This window comes from Gavia stellata, chromosome 15 (assembly GCF_030936135.1).
Source record: "Gavia stellata isolate bGavSte3 chromosome 15, bGavSte3.hap2, whole genome shotgun sequence".
Taxonomy (NCBI): Eukaryota; Metazoa; Chordata; class Aves; order Gaviiformes; family Gaviidae; genus Gavia; species Gavia stellata.
In genome coordinates this window covers 3,904,056-3,918,834 of record NC_082608.1, presented here as the reverse complement: position 1 = coordinate 3,918,834, position 14,779 = coordinate 3,904,056, and the positions used below count along the sequence as shown (strand labels likewise).

The 14,779-nt window shown below is 43.3% G+C and overlaps 1 protein-coding gene across 2 annotated transcripts in view; it reads left to right on the top strand.

The window, feature by feature from the left end:
• The first annotated feature begins 1,753 nt into the window (after positions 1 to 1,753).
• NFATC3 (nuclear factor of activated T cells 3) overlaps positions 1,754 to 14,779 on the top strand; it is a 77,524-nt gene continuing 64,498 nt past the window's right edge. For both annotated transcript variants that reach the window (XM_059824710.1, XM_059824709.1), the window contains exon 1: positions 1,754 to 1,853. In XM_059824710.1, the coding sequence (XP_059680693.1) occupies positions 1,754 to 1,853 (100 nt within the window). The remainder of the gene's footprint in view (positions 1,854 to 14,779) is intronic.

Here is a 14,779-nt window from a genome sequence, read left to right as displayed (position 1 = left end):
TAATCCCATGCGTGCATTTGTTATGCCTTTTTGGATCTGTCTAAACAGCAACAAACACAAAAAGAGCCTGTGCATAGAAACAATTTGAATTAGTTATTTATGAATCCAACAGTATGATTAATAAGGTATTAACAGATAAACCTATGATTTCCACACGGCCATGGAGTCATGTCGCACTAACTCTAGTTCAGTTAGTTTTTCAATTATGTAATGAAACCTGGTCTTTTAACGTTTAAAAGATAGAGCGGTGGTATTTCTGGTTAATACAAGTTTCACAGTCCGTAACATCAATAAAACTGTAACTATCATATAACTGTCTATAAGCAAATGTGACTGGCTGCGAGTAGGAGTTCAGTTCTCATCAATGCCCACGTTTCAGCACAAACCTAAGATCTTCCTAGATGACACATATCGAGGATTAATCTTTTACTAATTCCACAGCACCAGTGACCGTTTGTTGAAGTTGCTCTAGGATTTCTTAGACTGCAAATTCCAAACGCATCAGGCCAATTACGGTTTCTACACCGCCGTCCGCTGCTGGGAGCGGATGCTCCTGCTGTAAGAACAACTGAAATTCTACATTTTCTTTTGCCCTTTTATTTGTCTTTCAACCGTAACACAAGGCAAAACAATAGGTGACGGCGTATTACTGTGCTCCGAAATGCCCGTGCTCTTCCTAATGACGCCTTGGCTGCCTTTACCGATGGCGCGCGTTGCTAAAACCGATTTTAATTAGTCCCCGTACAGTTGCCTGTCTCCACTGTTTCCAAGGAGCCCGCAAGGTAAGCGGCTGACAGCTTAGAGTCCTCCGGCCAGCGTTTCTTGCCCAAGCGACGTGCCTCAGCTTACGCCAACCTACCTAATTACCCGAGCCGTTAATTGCTGCCAAGACAGCGCCTATTTACACGCGCTTTTTTGGAAGACACCCGGGTGAAATCCGCACCCCCCAAAGGACTCCGCTCCTCCGCTCTCGCTTGCGGCAATCTGCGCCGCGCAGGAGGGTTCACACACGAAGCGGCCGCGTCCCGGCTCCGGCGGGCGCTCCCGGCGGCCGCCTCGCTCGGAGCGGGCCCGGGGCTCGGCGGCCCCTGCGCGGCGGCGGCGGCGGCGGGGCGACACGTGGCACCCGCACCCCGCGCGGCTGCCCCGCCCCTTTGTGCCCAGCTGGCTCCATCGGATTGGGCGCCCGCCCCAGGCCGACCAACCAACTACAACCCCCGGCAGCCCGCGCGGCGCGGGGGGGGGGGGGGGGCGGGCGAGGCCGGCTCTCGGCCCCACGTGACCTGCCGCGAGGCGTCCCTCCTCCCTCAGCGCTCGGTGTGGGTCACGGGGCGCCGTCGGTGCCGCCGACGTCACCGCGTGAGAGAGACCAACTGTGGGAAACGCCGGCGAGGGGCGGGGCGGCCCGGCGGGGCGGGGGGGCGCTGCCCGGGGGCACGGCGCGGGGGCGGGGCCGGTGGGCGCGCGGCACGGGGGCGGCGCCAGCCGCGGCCCGTAGTAGGCGCCCTCCCCCCCTGAGTGACAGAAGGCGCCCGGGCACGGGAGCTCGCGCTGGGGCTGGAGCCGCCGCTCGCGCCGCCGCCTCCCCGCGCGCTCCCCTCCCCTCCCCCGCCCGCCCCCTCCCCTCCGGCCGCGGCGCCATCCGGTGTTATGAGGCGGCCCTGAGGGGCGGCGGCGGGGAGCGCAGCCCGGCAGGAGCGCGGCGCGGCCCGGCAGGGCGACGGGGTCTCGCTTCGCCTCGCCGGCCAAACCCATGACTACGGCAAACTGCGGCGCCACCGACGAGTTCGACTTCAGGCTGATCTTCGGGGAGGACGGGCAGCCCGGCCCCGGGCCGCCGCTGGGGCCTGCAGGTGCGCTCCTCCGCAGCCGGGTCGCGGCCGCTCCCCTCCCGCCGGGCCGGGGCCGGGCCGGGGCGGGTGTCGGCTTCCTGTTTTCCTCCGAGTAAGGCGAGGGCGGGGAGGGGGGGCTGCCGCCTGCCCCGCCGCCGCCGCCGCGGGAGACCGGGAGGCGGGGGGGAGCGGCGCCGTCCCTCCTCCCTCAGGCTGCGGCCGCTTCACGGCGCCGCTCCCCTCCCCTCCCCTCCCTCGCTCGCGGGACGTGGGGGCTGCGGAGGCGCCCCGGGGGCTGAGGGGGGCGATGCCGCCCGCGGGGCCGGGCCGGGGCTCTCCGGGCCTCTCGCCGCCGGTACAACTTTCTCTGGGAAGAGAAACCCCAGAACTGCCGTCGTGCGGGAGGAGCCTCCCGCGGGGCGCGGCGGCTTTGCCGGGGGAGGCCCCGGCTCTCGCGGAGGCTGGGGGCGGTCCCCCACCCCCCCCCCGGACCGGGGTCGGCCCCGCGTCCCGCTGGCGCAGGTAGCGGCGGGGGGACCCGCGGTGCGATCCCTTCGCTACCGGCGCCGAGCGGGGGGGGCCTCGCAGGGCTTGGGGGAGGGCGATCGGCGGCGGCGTCTCGGTGCGGTACAGCGCGCCGTTAAACTTGGCGTAGGGCAGGGAGCCGCTGGGTATTAATGGGGCTGGACCAGGGACTTGTTCGGGGCTCTGGCGATGAAAAGTTTCAACCGAACTGCTCCCCGTGTATAGAGCGTCGTAGTTACTGCAGTGTGTGCTTATAAACTTTGTGTACGTGCGTGTATATACCTGGGGGGGGAAAAACACTGCGTGTGGAGGTGTGATGGCTGTCCGGGTCCCGGTGTACGGGTATATACACACATTTTGGAGCGCTTCCGTTTTCTTCCGTTTTGTAGTATTGGAGCCTGAAAATTCCGTTTAAAAAACCCTCATATTTCTTTAAACCACAGAAAATAAAGTATTGCCTGTACATTATGATGCGGGGAATCAATAAGAGCCTGCTGTGCAGTGTGCAGCTGTACCAGAGTTTGACAGCTGCATGCTTTTTTTCTGACCTGCTTGAAATAAGTATTAATTGGTAATGCACTGTCTTAAGTCTGACTGGTTAGATGATAAGATAGCTCTGAAACACGATTGTATCCAAGCTAAATGATGCAGCCATGTTGTTTTGTCCTCTGACTCGGTTGTCTGCATAAGTTGATAAGAAAAAAAATTGTTTGATACAGTCTGTATATAATCCAGTGTGAACACTTGGGATTATTTTCTTACAAAATCTCTAACTTTCTTGATCCTAAGATTTAGTTAACAGATTCCTTCAGATAAGGGGAGGGGTTTTTTGCCTATTTTCCAGATCAGTGGAATAGCAGATGGTGCTTTTGGGAAGGGGGCCCGACTTCTGCTAGACAAATCAATGCGTTGCAGTACCATATGAAAACAATGGGGACTGTTAACAAATTACAATAAAAAATAATTGCGATACCTCTATTTCTGTTCTTTTCACGTAAAACTAGTAGTCTAAACTATGCTCCTCTGTCAACGATAGATGAGAATGGGAAAACAAGTTGCTCAGAAAACTGGAAATACTAGTGCCACTCAGTTCACTTTTATAATATTTGTCTTTTGGTACCATTCCTTAACAAGCAGTTCAGATGTTACACTGAATATAGAGACTTTTCCATGCTTAATAAGTTAAAACTATTTTTAAGGCAAATTTGAAAATGTGATATTCAGACCATGAACTGATTTGTTCGCTGTAGCTTTCGGTAAGAAATTCTGCATCTGCATCTGTAACTCGGTAATTTTCCTGTTTTGTGGAATACTGGAGAGGATCTCGCCTGCTGTGCACAGATGTGGTCTTCAGGGGAAAGGGTTAGATTAGGTCTCTGCCTTCAAGTATTCTATTAAAAGGATTGCCAGAGTTTAGCTGTTAATTCTGCCCATGTATTTTACATATGAAGAACTGGATTTCGTGTAAGAGAGGACCCATATTAGAAATCTTATATTTTTCCCTCCCCCCTCTTCCAAGTGTATTAGTTAGATGAGCAAAAAGTTCTTAGATCTCCGTAAAGCATATATTTCATAATCCCATATTACTTGCTTCAATGATGTTGTGCGTTGTGCAGCAAAGTAAGTGTAAGGGTGTGGGGTTTTTTTGTCTAGTACTAAGTTCTTGTTTAAATAACACAGAAATCTATGTTGATGCTTTCTTTTATGCTGAGACTACTGTAGTGTTGTGAGGATTTTATTCTTTTATATATGTACATATATAAGTATATATTTAAATATTTTTACCGTCAACTGTATTTTTAATTGAAAGTAAGAAAAAGTGAGCTGTTCTTTCATTTCTTTTAATATACTTTTGATTTCTGAACTACTAAGAAAATGCTACTCCCAGGCAGTAGATTACACTTTTTATGACATTAAAAGGACAATAGCAGAAATTAAATCAACTGGGATTCTGAGTTATTATACAGAACAATTTCAGCGGGTTGCAGGATAGTAGAACTAACATACTTAGTTTTGTGCTAAGTGGCAGCAATTGAGACTGATGTTCTGCAGTAGTGCTTGTGTGCTTGATCTGAAAGTTGTAGTTCTTGCTGCAGAGGGGAGTGCATGAAATATGCTTTAAAGGTGCTTGAAAGGTTGTAGTCTAATACTGCAGTCTTTGCAGCATACTTCACTTGAAATCAAAGGAATAGCCCGTTTCATATAGCTTGTGAACTGAAGTAAAAATTTGCCTAGCTGGTTGCTAAATAAGAGATTGTCAAAAGCTCTTCAGCTACTTTTAAGTGGAAGTTAGGTACTAAGCACCTTCTGCAAAATCTTGCTCTCTGTTTCTCTGGTAGTTCAATGTGCTTTTCCCAAAGAAGAAAGAAATGATCACTTCGATTTTGTAGTGTTCAGCACTCAAAACAGGCGGTACAGTTCTAGGTACTAATGAGCTTCATCTTTTTCTGACAAAATAATTCAGGCCTCTAGTGCCCAGAGGTAATGTTATAGAGCACTCTGAGGTGAACCAAATCTCTTTGGTGTACTCTTTCTTGTGAAACAGTTTGGTTAGTTGCAGTAGCATCTGATTGCATCTTGCCCCCTTATATCAGTTGCATTTGAAATGTCTAAGTAGGTATCTGAATTACAGTATCGTTCAGGTCCTGTACAGTCTACTAAAATAGATTGTCATGTAACTAACTTTGTCAGTTAATGTATTTGAGGTGCCACTGTGTTTGGTCTTTTTAATGAAGACGTTTTTGAGGTGTAATATGTGACACTTGAATAATTGAATTTAAGTTGAATACTTTTCTAATGGTGCCCCCATCCCCTTCACACCCACACCCACCCCAGTTTTGCAGTACTGTTCAGTATAATTTTGGGAAGTTTGCCTAGAATTTATTAAGCATTAAGCAAATAAACTGCATTAAGGTCTTCACACTGCTGTTAAAACTCTGCTGAGGATGTGGTATACTGTTTAAATGGCAAACTGTGCAAAAGGGGAGCAAGTACAAGTTGCTGTGATTGTTTCTTTAGCTGAATTTTTATTGTAAGGGTTCATCTCCTATTTTAAAGAATGAGTTTTTACAAGGTAAGGGCCTTTAAAGAACTTGGGGTATGTAGTACTAAACTGGGAAGTCAGGATCTTGTAAAGTTCTGTAACATCCAAAATTATTTCTTGTTGGTATGTGAAATGGGGACTGACTTAAAATTAGAGGCTGCAAACTGTTCAGTAACCCGAAAATGAATTATTTAATTACATAGGAAACTCTGACAGATGAGTTGTTGATACTGCTGCTTAGAATCCTGTCTAAAATGTTTCTGTTATTTCTGATGAAGTCTTCTAAGAGTGAAAGATGAGCTAAGGTTTTGTTACCCAGTAAAACGGAGTAATATGTGGAATTTCACCCTAACACCCACCTTTTGTTTTTGGGTTATGAAGTAGAGGAGGAGAAATTCATGTTATCGTTCAATATAAGTAATCATCCTTGCTTGAGTTTGTTTTTCCCAAATATGAGTGCTTTAAAAGTACTGATAAAAGTACCCTCCTTGGGCTTCTGGTTCATAATATCAGTTTTATTTTCTTGGAAACTATGAAACAAGCTGAAAAGAGGTTCTCCGTATTTCCTGTGACTTAATATTTGGTTAAGTAATACTATTTAGTAATCTTGTTACAGATGAATCTCACAATCTCTCTTACTTTTCTCCTGAAAAGTATGGTATGAAAAGTATGAAAAATATCCCAGTTCTGTGATGAATTTAGTGACAATTCAAAACATCTTCGCGAGCTGGAGCCTCGCTTTGGATAAGGACAGTATATCTGGATTTGGATCTTTAGTTTATTTGAAAACTTCTATACTCTTGTTCTCCTTTGAGGGTTTTTTCCCTCTAGCTTAGAGCTATTAGCTTATTGATTTGAGGCCATTACTGAATATCAAGATTGAAATACACGTTTTGCAATTGTGACTGTCAAAGTAATACCTGATCTTTTCTTTTGAAGGTTTCAGTGTCTGACCTTCTTTCTCTATGAGCATCTACAAGCTGCTTGGGCTGCTCAGCAGTTACCTCCTGCCCATGTGTTAAGTATTCTGAAGCGATGACGGGTGCTGAACTTTTCCTCAGTAGCTGGGCAGAGTTCTCTGTAGGAAAAACTGGCACTATGTATGTGTCATTTTATTTAGATATGTAGTAAAAGTCTTAAACCCAATGATTTGTACTGAAACACAACCACAATACTAGTCTTCTTAGTACATTGCCTTGATCATTAATATATAAAGTATTCTCCCTCACTTCTTAAATGTGTATTCATGACAGGTATTGCTGTCAGGGATTGTTGGTAGAGAGGAGAAAACAGCCTAAGCTGTTTACAGAAGTTTGCAGTGTGCTTGAACTTTTTGTTCTTTTCCCTAAGATGGTGATTAAGGTAAGCAATACTAAGAAAGTCAAGTTGTGGTAGGAGAGAGAGTCATCTCATAATTAGACTGTGTGGAAAATTAAGGGCTGGATGCTGGCAATAATTGTCAGCTTGAGGTGTGAGCTGACTGAGGGTTGCTATTGGTGAAATTCATTTTTGTGATCGCGTACTTCTGATCTAGAACTGCTACAAAGTTTGTTTTTCTTAGCTGAGTAAGAGAAACTTATGAGATGTGCTCTTCTGAAGTCCTTTTAGCAGACCATCTTGCACACCTGTATGGTTCACCTGAAGTTTTATTCCTTTTTAAAGTCTTTTTATTCCATTTAGATTTGGTTGCCTATATAAATGGGTAGGAGAGAAAGTCTTTGCACAAGATGGTAACTCTGTGGCTAATATGTATAATTTGAGCCATCCATACAAATACAGCTGCCTGTGCTGGTCTGTAAAGATTTGCGATACAAAAGAGTGCTCATGTGGATTAAGACTAGGATCAACTGGTGCAACTTTAAGAAAGGAATGAACGGACAAGTTTTTTGAGTCCGTTTCTTTTTTTCTCCCTTAGACATAAATGGTACTTTTTAACAAAATGTTTGTTTATTTATTAGATATTGAGCATTAAATGTATTGTGGTAGGAACCACCACTTGAGGGAAATTTAGTTGCTATCATTTCATTTTACAAGCTAGTGGATGCTGGTGTCTGTGCACGTAAAAGATTGACATGCAGGGACACAATGCAAATCAGTCATAGGCTGTGGTTATATAATCTGCTGATGGAGGGGAGGAGGGAAGACCAAACAGCTGCATCTGAGCAAAAATAGAGGGTCTGTGACAAGAACCTTGTGACTTCAAGATAACTTAGAGAGACACTGAGGAAGAACCAAAGGAAAATGGGTCTTTAAGTCAAATCTGGTATCAATGGAGTCAGAGTTGCCTGGCCATTAAGAGTAACAGATTAAGGTGGTAATCCTGGGAAGCTGATGTGTTTGAATATATTGTGTTTTTTCACAGTATGCTGGCTAAATGAAGTCTTGCCTATTTGGATGAAGCTTGACCAGGACGAGACCTTTGGGAGAAATACCAAACTCTCTTGTGTGCTGTTGCGAAGCGGTTGTGCTTGCACCTGCTCTAATTTCATAACTTTCATGGTTTGGCATATGGTTCTTGGATCACTACATAGTGCATTGAGAATCTCTATGTAGTGAGTCACTATGTAGTGCAGGGACTTGAAAAAGATCCCTAGTTTGACAAAATGTCACTTATTTTGTGTGTGAATTCATAGTTGCACCTCATGCTCTGTCCTCTTCCCTCCCATCTGAATTATGGGCACAGTGCAAATGAGAACAAATCCTGAGGTTTGGGATGTGGGAGATGGGCAGCGTACAAAAGCATTTGTGCTAATACTTTTATTTTGCTTATTCCTGAAAACTAGAAATAAGTTCTTTTTTCAAAGTAAGAAGTAGCCCTCTGCTTAAAACATGACGGTCTTTTTCCTTTTCTTTGTTTTATGATAAACTGCTTGCAGTTGTATATCCCACCTGAGGAGTAGCCAAATAAGTAATGTTGCTGTGAATGAGTGAGAAATGAGAGTAGATTGGGCCTGGGTCAATAGTAAGCAGCAGTTTGGCGGTTCACAGCAATAACGTAAATACGGGAGTCGTTGCCTAAAGCTGCCCTAGTGGGCCAGGGAAGTGCGTGAAGCAGACTTGGCCCTAAGCCCAGACTGTAGAACAACATCCAGGTCCTTGCATTTGTCCAGGCATGCCATGTGGGGTTCGAATGACAGTGGAATTTAAGATGAGTGAAATGATCAGTATGGCTAAGTAAAATTGCAAAGCAGGAGCAAGCTTATTAACAAGCCAACATTCTCTTCTACGTTTCGTACATCCATCTCTGAGTATTCTCGTGAAATACTGGCGAAATAGAACATAAAAGAAAAATTGTGGAACTGTTCAAAGTCATTCAGGGAAGATCAGTTTAAATCTGAAGAACTGCAGAACTGATTGATAAGCAGGCGGGCTTTCGGGCTGTGTTGTGGCCTGCACATCTCATGAGTTAACTGAACAGCTGAACTTAATCATTTACGTGGCTCTTCTGATTAAATGTCCCAGTGGCATTGAATGCTTATGGTTACTTTTCAGAGAAAGGACAGTAGGTGTGCTAGAAGATCCTTTTGTCAGTTTTCTTTGGGAGGCCGAGTCCTCGTTTTCATGTACCTGGGCGAAGGAGAGAAGAATCAACTTTCTGGGGATCTGACTATGAACCCATGATCTTTCAGCAATAAATGCACGAAAATAGAACTCTGGGTTTGGTTTGGGTTTGTGTTGTGTTACATTTTTGTGGTTTGATTTATTTTTTTTTAAAGCAGAAACAACAACTTCATTTGAGGCTGCATGAAAGACATTTATAGGTAGAAATATAAGTAAGTACTTAAAGCTAATTCATTACTCCCAGAAATGTAGAATTATATTATTCATATTAATATTTAGTTTAATAGCAATTGCTTGTTTAAAAAATGGCTTCTCAGACTACATTTTGAAGATTAGTCATCACTTCTAAAAATGAGAAATATTTTTAATATTGAGGGATGAAGTTGGATTTTTCTGTTTGTTTTTTAACAGTTTGGTGGAGAGGGTTATTTTTGAACTCTTGTAAATATTCCTGTTTGGACTCAGTCTTAGATCCTTTCAAACCGAGATCTTTACATTTTCTTATGTATGAGGTTATTCAAGATTGCAGGAGGCAAATAACTTTGAATTCACTGCTTAATGGGAGTCTTCATGTTTTAGTGGCTGCCAACTTTGCTTTTTAGGAACAAATGCTGTGAGAAATGGTTTTTTTTCCCAGATTTTAATTTTTTTTTAATGGTTTGGTAAATAGAAAAGATGGGAAGATCACTTAAACATAAATTCAGTGATAAGCAGCATTTGTACTATGCTGGAGAGGGAATGGGATTGTGGATGGTTGTAATTGGGACAGGGCACAAACGGTTACCTTCTAACTAAACTTCTAACCCAAAACGAAAACATACTCTAAAAATAGAATGAGGAGCTGATAACATGTTCAGGGTGCATTTATTAACCGGTAGTGGCAATGATTCACTGCTTCTGATGGCTGCATCATGGGCTGTAATAACGTCCACAATGATTTATAGCTACTCATGTGTATCTTAGATGCTTTCTAGTAGTGTTCCCTACATCAACATCAAGAGCACGAAGGAGATGAGGAGATGGAGTAATTGTATGATTACAGAAGGCTTTAACGGTGTCATTTGGGTTAGCTGTACTCAAGTGACAAGGCCACAAGAGAATGTGTGGTTTAATCCAAAGAACCACTCAGAAAATCTGTCAATGTTTTGTATTTTGCATAGCTTCTTTAAATTAGGTCAGAGTCTCTGTATTTCATCAGTGTAATTTGTCAAATTTAGGCTTTCGAGAGCAAATAGCTACCGTCTTTCAAATTGCCTAGCTTTTTTGGTTGGGCACGGGAGGTTAGACTGGTAAGGTGCAGTATGTGGTGAAACCACCACTCCTGCTGGTATAAACACAAGCTATTTAGGACTCTGTGAAGAGATGCAAAGTTTCAGAGCTTGCATGTGGCACAGTCGTCAGGCATGCTAACATGGTCTCCCTTGTATTTTGTGGGATCATTCTGAAAGTTGCTGAAAAAATGGTGTTCGTGCTCTGCTTCAGCCTCCCCTTTCTCATTGGGCTGTTTGATTCCTGTTTCTGCCTGTTACGCTTACTGTGTCAATCTTAGCGAAGTGAATTCAGGGTGTTTCTGATTCCACATTCATGTGAGCAGCTGGGGAAACAGGAAAGTTTCATATTATCATTCTGGCTTATTTCGGTCCGTCGACGTACAGAGCCTTTGAGTTTCGTGCACCTGAGGTCTACCTTAAAGGTGCATTATAAAATATATTGGTGAAAAGCTGTAAATATTAATGATTTGAAATACTGAGTTAACTTTATGGTAGGATTGCCTGCTGTGGAATAGTTTGCCCTCTGTCCTGTTGTAGGGCAGCTGCAGAAGTACAGTGTAATTTTGCTGAGGTGTGTAGAGTTCTCAAACTAGTTTGTTCAGATACTATCAATACCAGTTCTTAGCCTGGGTGTCATGCTCTGTTTGATAAACAGAAAGAGGCATGCCCCCATTTTGGTCTCCCCTCCTCTTACTGTGTAATCTCTCCCCACTCAAACTTCTTGCCTTGGCTTATTGCATTCCTTTTCTACCGACTTTTGCAAAGACCCTAGCCTATGGCACCATACTCTCCTATAAACTAAAATACCCATTTTCTTGCACACTCCTGTCTTGTTTTGCTTGCTATGGCCCTACTTAAACCTTCTGATCTTGGAAACTTGGCTTCTGCTCAGTGCTTGGTTCAGGACTGGAGCAGACCGTCAACCTGGAGGTGTCTCTGTATAAAGCAGCAGGTTGCTATCAGCCAGCTCATTGGTGTTAGAAGTTGATAGTGGCAAAGGCATCCATGGAGGGAGGTAGGTGAGGATTTCAGTTTATAGGTGCAGTATAAACCAGAACTTTGAATAACTGGAGAGCCTTTTGTGGAGTGCATTAGTTTTGTCCCCGCAAAGGAAGAGTTAGGTTGTAGATGATAAATTGGCCTGCAGTACCAAGAATCTAGACAAACCTTCAGCTGGCAGCTACAGCACGTGATTCCCTATTCTCTTCAATCAGTACTTGCCTAATGTCCTTGCTTATCTTTACGATCAGCCTTCTTCCTGTGGGTCCGACACAACACACTAGTTTTGGAGTGCTCAGTCTTCTCTCAATTCCCATGTCTACGCATACCAGATGCTCTGGGGCTGCAGGGCTGCAGTCCTTTCATAAATACTAGGAACTGATCATATGGAATAACGTACTTCACCTTCAGAATAGCAGTGACAAATATGCTGTTAATACTATGTGTTAGTAACTGCTGCGTGGATGTATTGTATGATTTTAAGAATCTCCCCAAAGGCCATAGTCTATTTCTTAATATCTCTGAACTTCTGGGTCATGTTAAGCTGACTTTCCATCTAACACTGAGTGACAAATGAGGCTTCATCAAACTGGGGGGCAACAGCTTCTGTTTTGTCTACAAGTGTGCAGTATTATTCAGTAAAATACCGTGCCCTCCTGAATGACATACCCACAGAGGAAAAAAAAGGAAGCAAAGAGGGGCCCATAGAACTTACAGATTTTTAAAGCAAAAAGTAAATATTTTTCTTTTTTAACCTGTTGTGAATATTAATGAATAATCCTTAAATACCGAACCACAAGTCCTATAAAGTTTTCATTTAAAGATGTGCTTCATAATCAACCAGAAATACCAGGAGAGCTGGAGAAGGCACAGGTATAAACACTGCCTAGTGCTTCCGGTTGATATTTTCTGTTCTTGTAACTGAACTTAGAGTGACTAATTCTTGTTGAAGCTTACAGTTACAAGATGGATTCTTTACCTACTTTCTACATCACTTTTTTCCAAAATGTATCTCAAAGCACTCTGCTATGAAAGATTATGAGAACTTATGTTTTTTTAAAAAAAGGAAGAGACCTCCTTAACTGAGATTAACTCCGTTTGCTGCAACAGAAGTACATCGTTTTCTGAAACGTGCTTATGGCTTAAGCAGATGCATTTGATTTTGTTGTTTATCTTAGTCTGGTTTTCTTACATGCCAAATAAGATTTCCTAACTGTTATTTCCCTATTTGGAACTTAATTCTGTTACTTCAGGGTGAAGCTGGATGTACATTAAGACAGCCATTCTAGTTTAAAATGCATGCCAGGCTATGGCCTAAGGGTTTAGTTGCATGTTACATTTTTATTTGGTGGTGAAAACACCTGCAGTTCCTGTCCTTGTTGCTCACTTCTCCCCATGTCCTAAAGCTTGCCGTCCTGTCGGTTGTATATATACACAGGTGTTAACATTAGTGCACTGCAAATCTGATTGCCAAAATCATCTGTGTTAAAAATACCTCTCTTCTCATTTCCCCTCCCTCTTTGTGTGTGAGCGTGTGTGGGAAGGTAGTTGCTGCTGAAATAAACATAATATGTAGTTATGCCCTGAGAGCCAGTATGTTCTTATTTTATTCAATGTCAGTTGTAAACATTTGATATGCTATATTATTCTCCTGCTTAAACTAGTGCAGGTTTCATTATTCATCTGCATTTCTACCGAGGATAATTAATTCTCATCCGGACTAGAATTTGGAAAAGCCTCATTGGTGAGCTCCCACTGTTGAGAAGATTGTTTTTCTTGCACACTTCCAGTATTCTTGCTTAACACAAGAAAATGAGGGAAATTCTGATGGGCATGACAAGGGCTGCCTCTAGCGTACATGGTTGACGGAAGTAAAATTTATTTTTATCCCTTTTGAGTAATCTGATATGACCATGAAACAGAGCACAAAATCATTGAAGAGGGAGAACTTCTTTATAAAATGACAGTTGTTGTAAATCATCCTTTTCTGAAAGCTTAAACTTGCACTAGTGTTTCGTGTGTTGCTAAACTTGGTCTATGAGGATGTGTCTTCCCCCTGCTCCACCTTGCTACCTTAATTGTTTTCACAATTTAAACGTTTTTAGTACCATATTTGCTGGCTTACTAGTCAGTTATACCCCTTATAAACTAATGCATTGCTGTGGTTTTTAGGGTTTTTTTGGGTTGTGTTTTATAAGTTGATGTTTAAGCTTGTAGGAGGAGTAGGAGAATTTACAGCTTGGAATAGAAAACTAGAGTTAAATATCCAATTATAGAGCTTTGGTGTGGTAGTGTACCAACAAGAACCCTGATCCATTGTCTTTTTAAGTGCACAAAAGGAAAACTATGACTATTGGGTATTTTGGGTTCTTTGTGAAGATTAAGGCTCCTCTTTCATCCCTAGAAGTATATGAACTGCTTCAAATAAGTAGGATAATGAAATTAAAAAAATGGAACTGCATATGCTTTTTGTTCTCATTTACAGGTATTTATGTGGCATTCTTTATGATACCATCACGTTCAGAAAGAGATAATGGTAACTGTCATGACAGAACTGAAAAACAGAAGAGGTTGTCATTCTTTTTAAAGTTTGGGAGTGGAGACAGATTATATGACTTGCCTGAGAACACACATGATGTCTGTGGCAATGCTCAAGTCTTTCCTCATGCTATTTAAAGGACTTGATTACTGATCCTGTTTTTGCAGTAGTATTTTTATAAGACCTAGGTCGTGTTGCACTTTCTTAGTACCTTATAATAACTCCTATTGTCTGAACCTGTTTGTTTATGGGCTTACAAACCTAGAATAATAAAGTGGTTCGGATAATTTTGGCACAGGGCTTGTGTTCAAACATTTGATAGTAATTGACCTTCCTTCTGTGGAGAAATCTGGCTCACTGCACAGCTGCACATATGCATGAGCCAGTACATCGTTGAGGAGTGAACAACTGGTGGGCAAGCATTGCTAGTCCTGAATGTGCAGTCTGATATGGCAAACAGCGAGCAAAATGTACTTTAGGAGCAGTTGTTCTGGATATTATTTAATTATATTCTCCAGTTAGACAGCTTATGTTGAAGTGTAGCTAGCAGCTTAGTAAGGGATGAGGCAGCATTGTGTTAACACTGAACGGGAGCTTCTGTAAACTGGTCTGTTCCAGACAGTAGCAAATGTACATTCAAAATGACAGACCTTCTGGTTCTCCTTGATAAAGGGTGACACAGACACCTGATGTAAGATTGCAATGGAAGTCTGCAGCTCTATGTAGCTTATATGCACTGTGTGAATATAGAGCATCTGCTAACTTTTGTGATCCCTCGGTAGTAAGCCTGATCTCAGCAGGGTGGGGAAGAAGGCTTCAGTAAGTTTCTACAGACTCAGTGGCTTCTCCATGCATGGTAGTGTTAAAAGTCTCAATAAGTTAAAACAAAGCTGAGTTTCTTTCTGTGCTAGCTATCCAGAAGACCTCCTTCTTTGATTGTAAAACAGAACTTGTTTGATGCGGTTTTGTTCTTAGCAAACATTGACTTCTTGTTTTGTTTCCCTGCCTC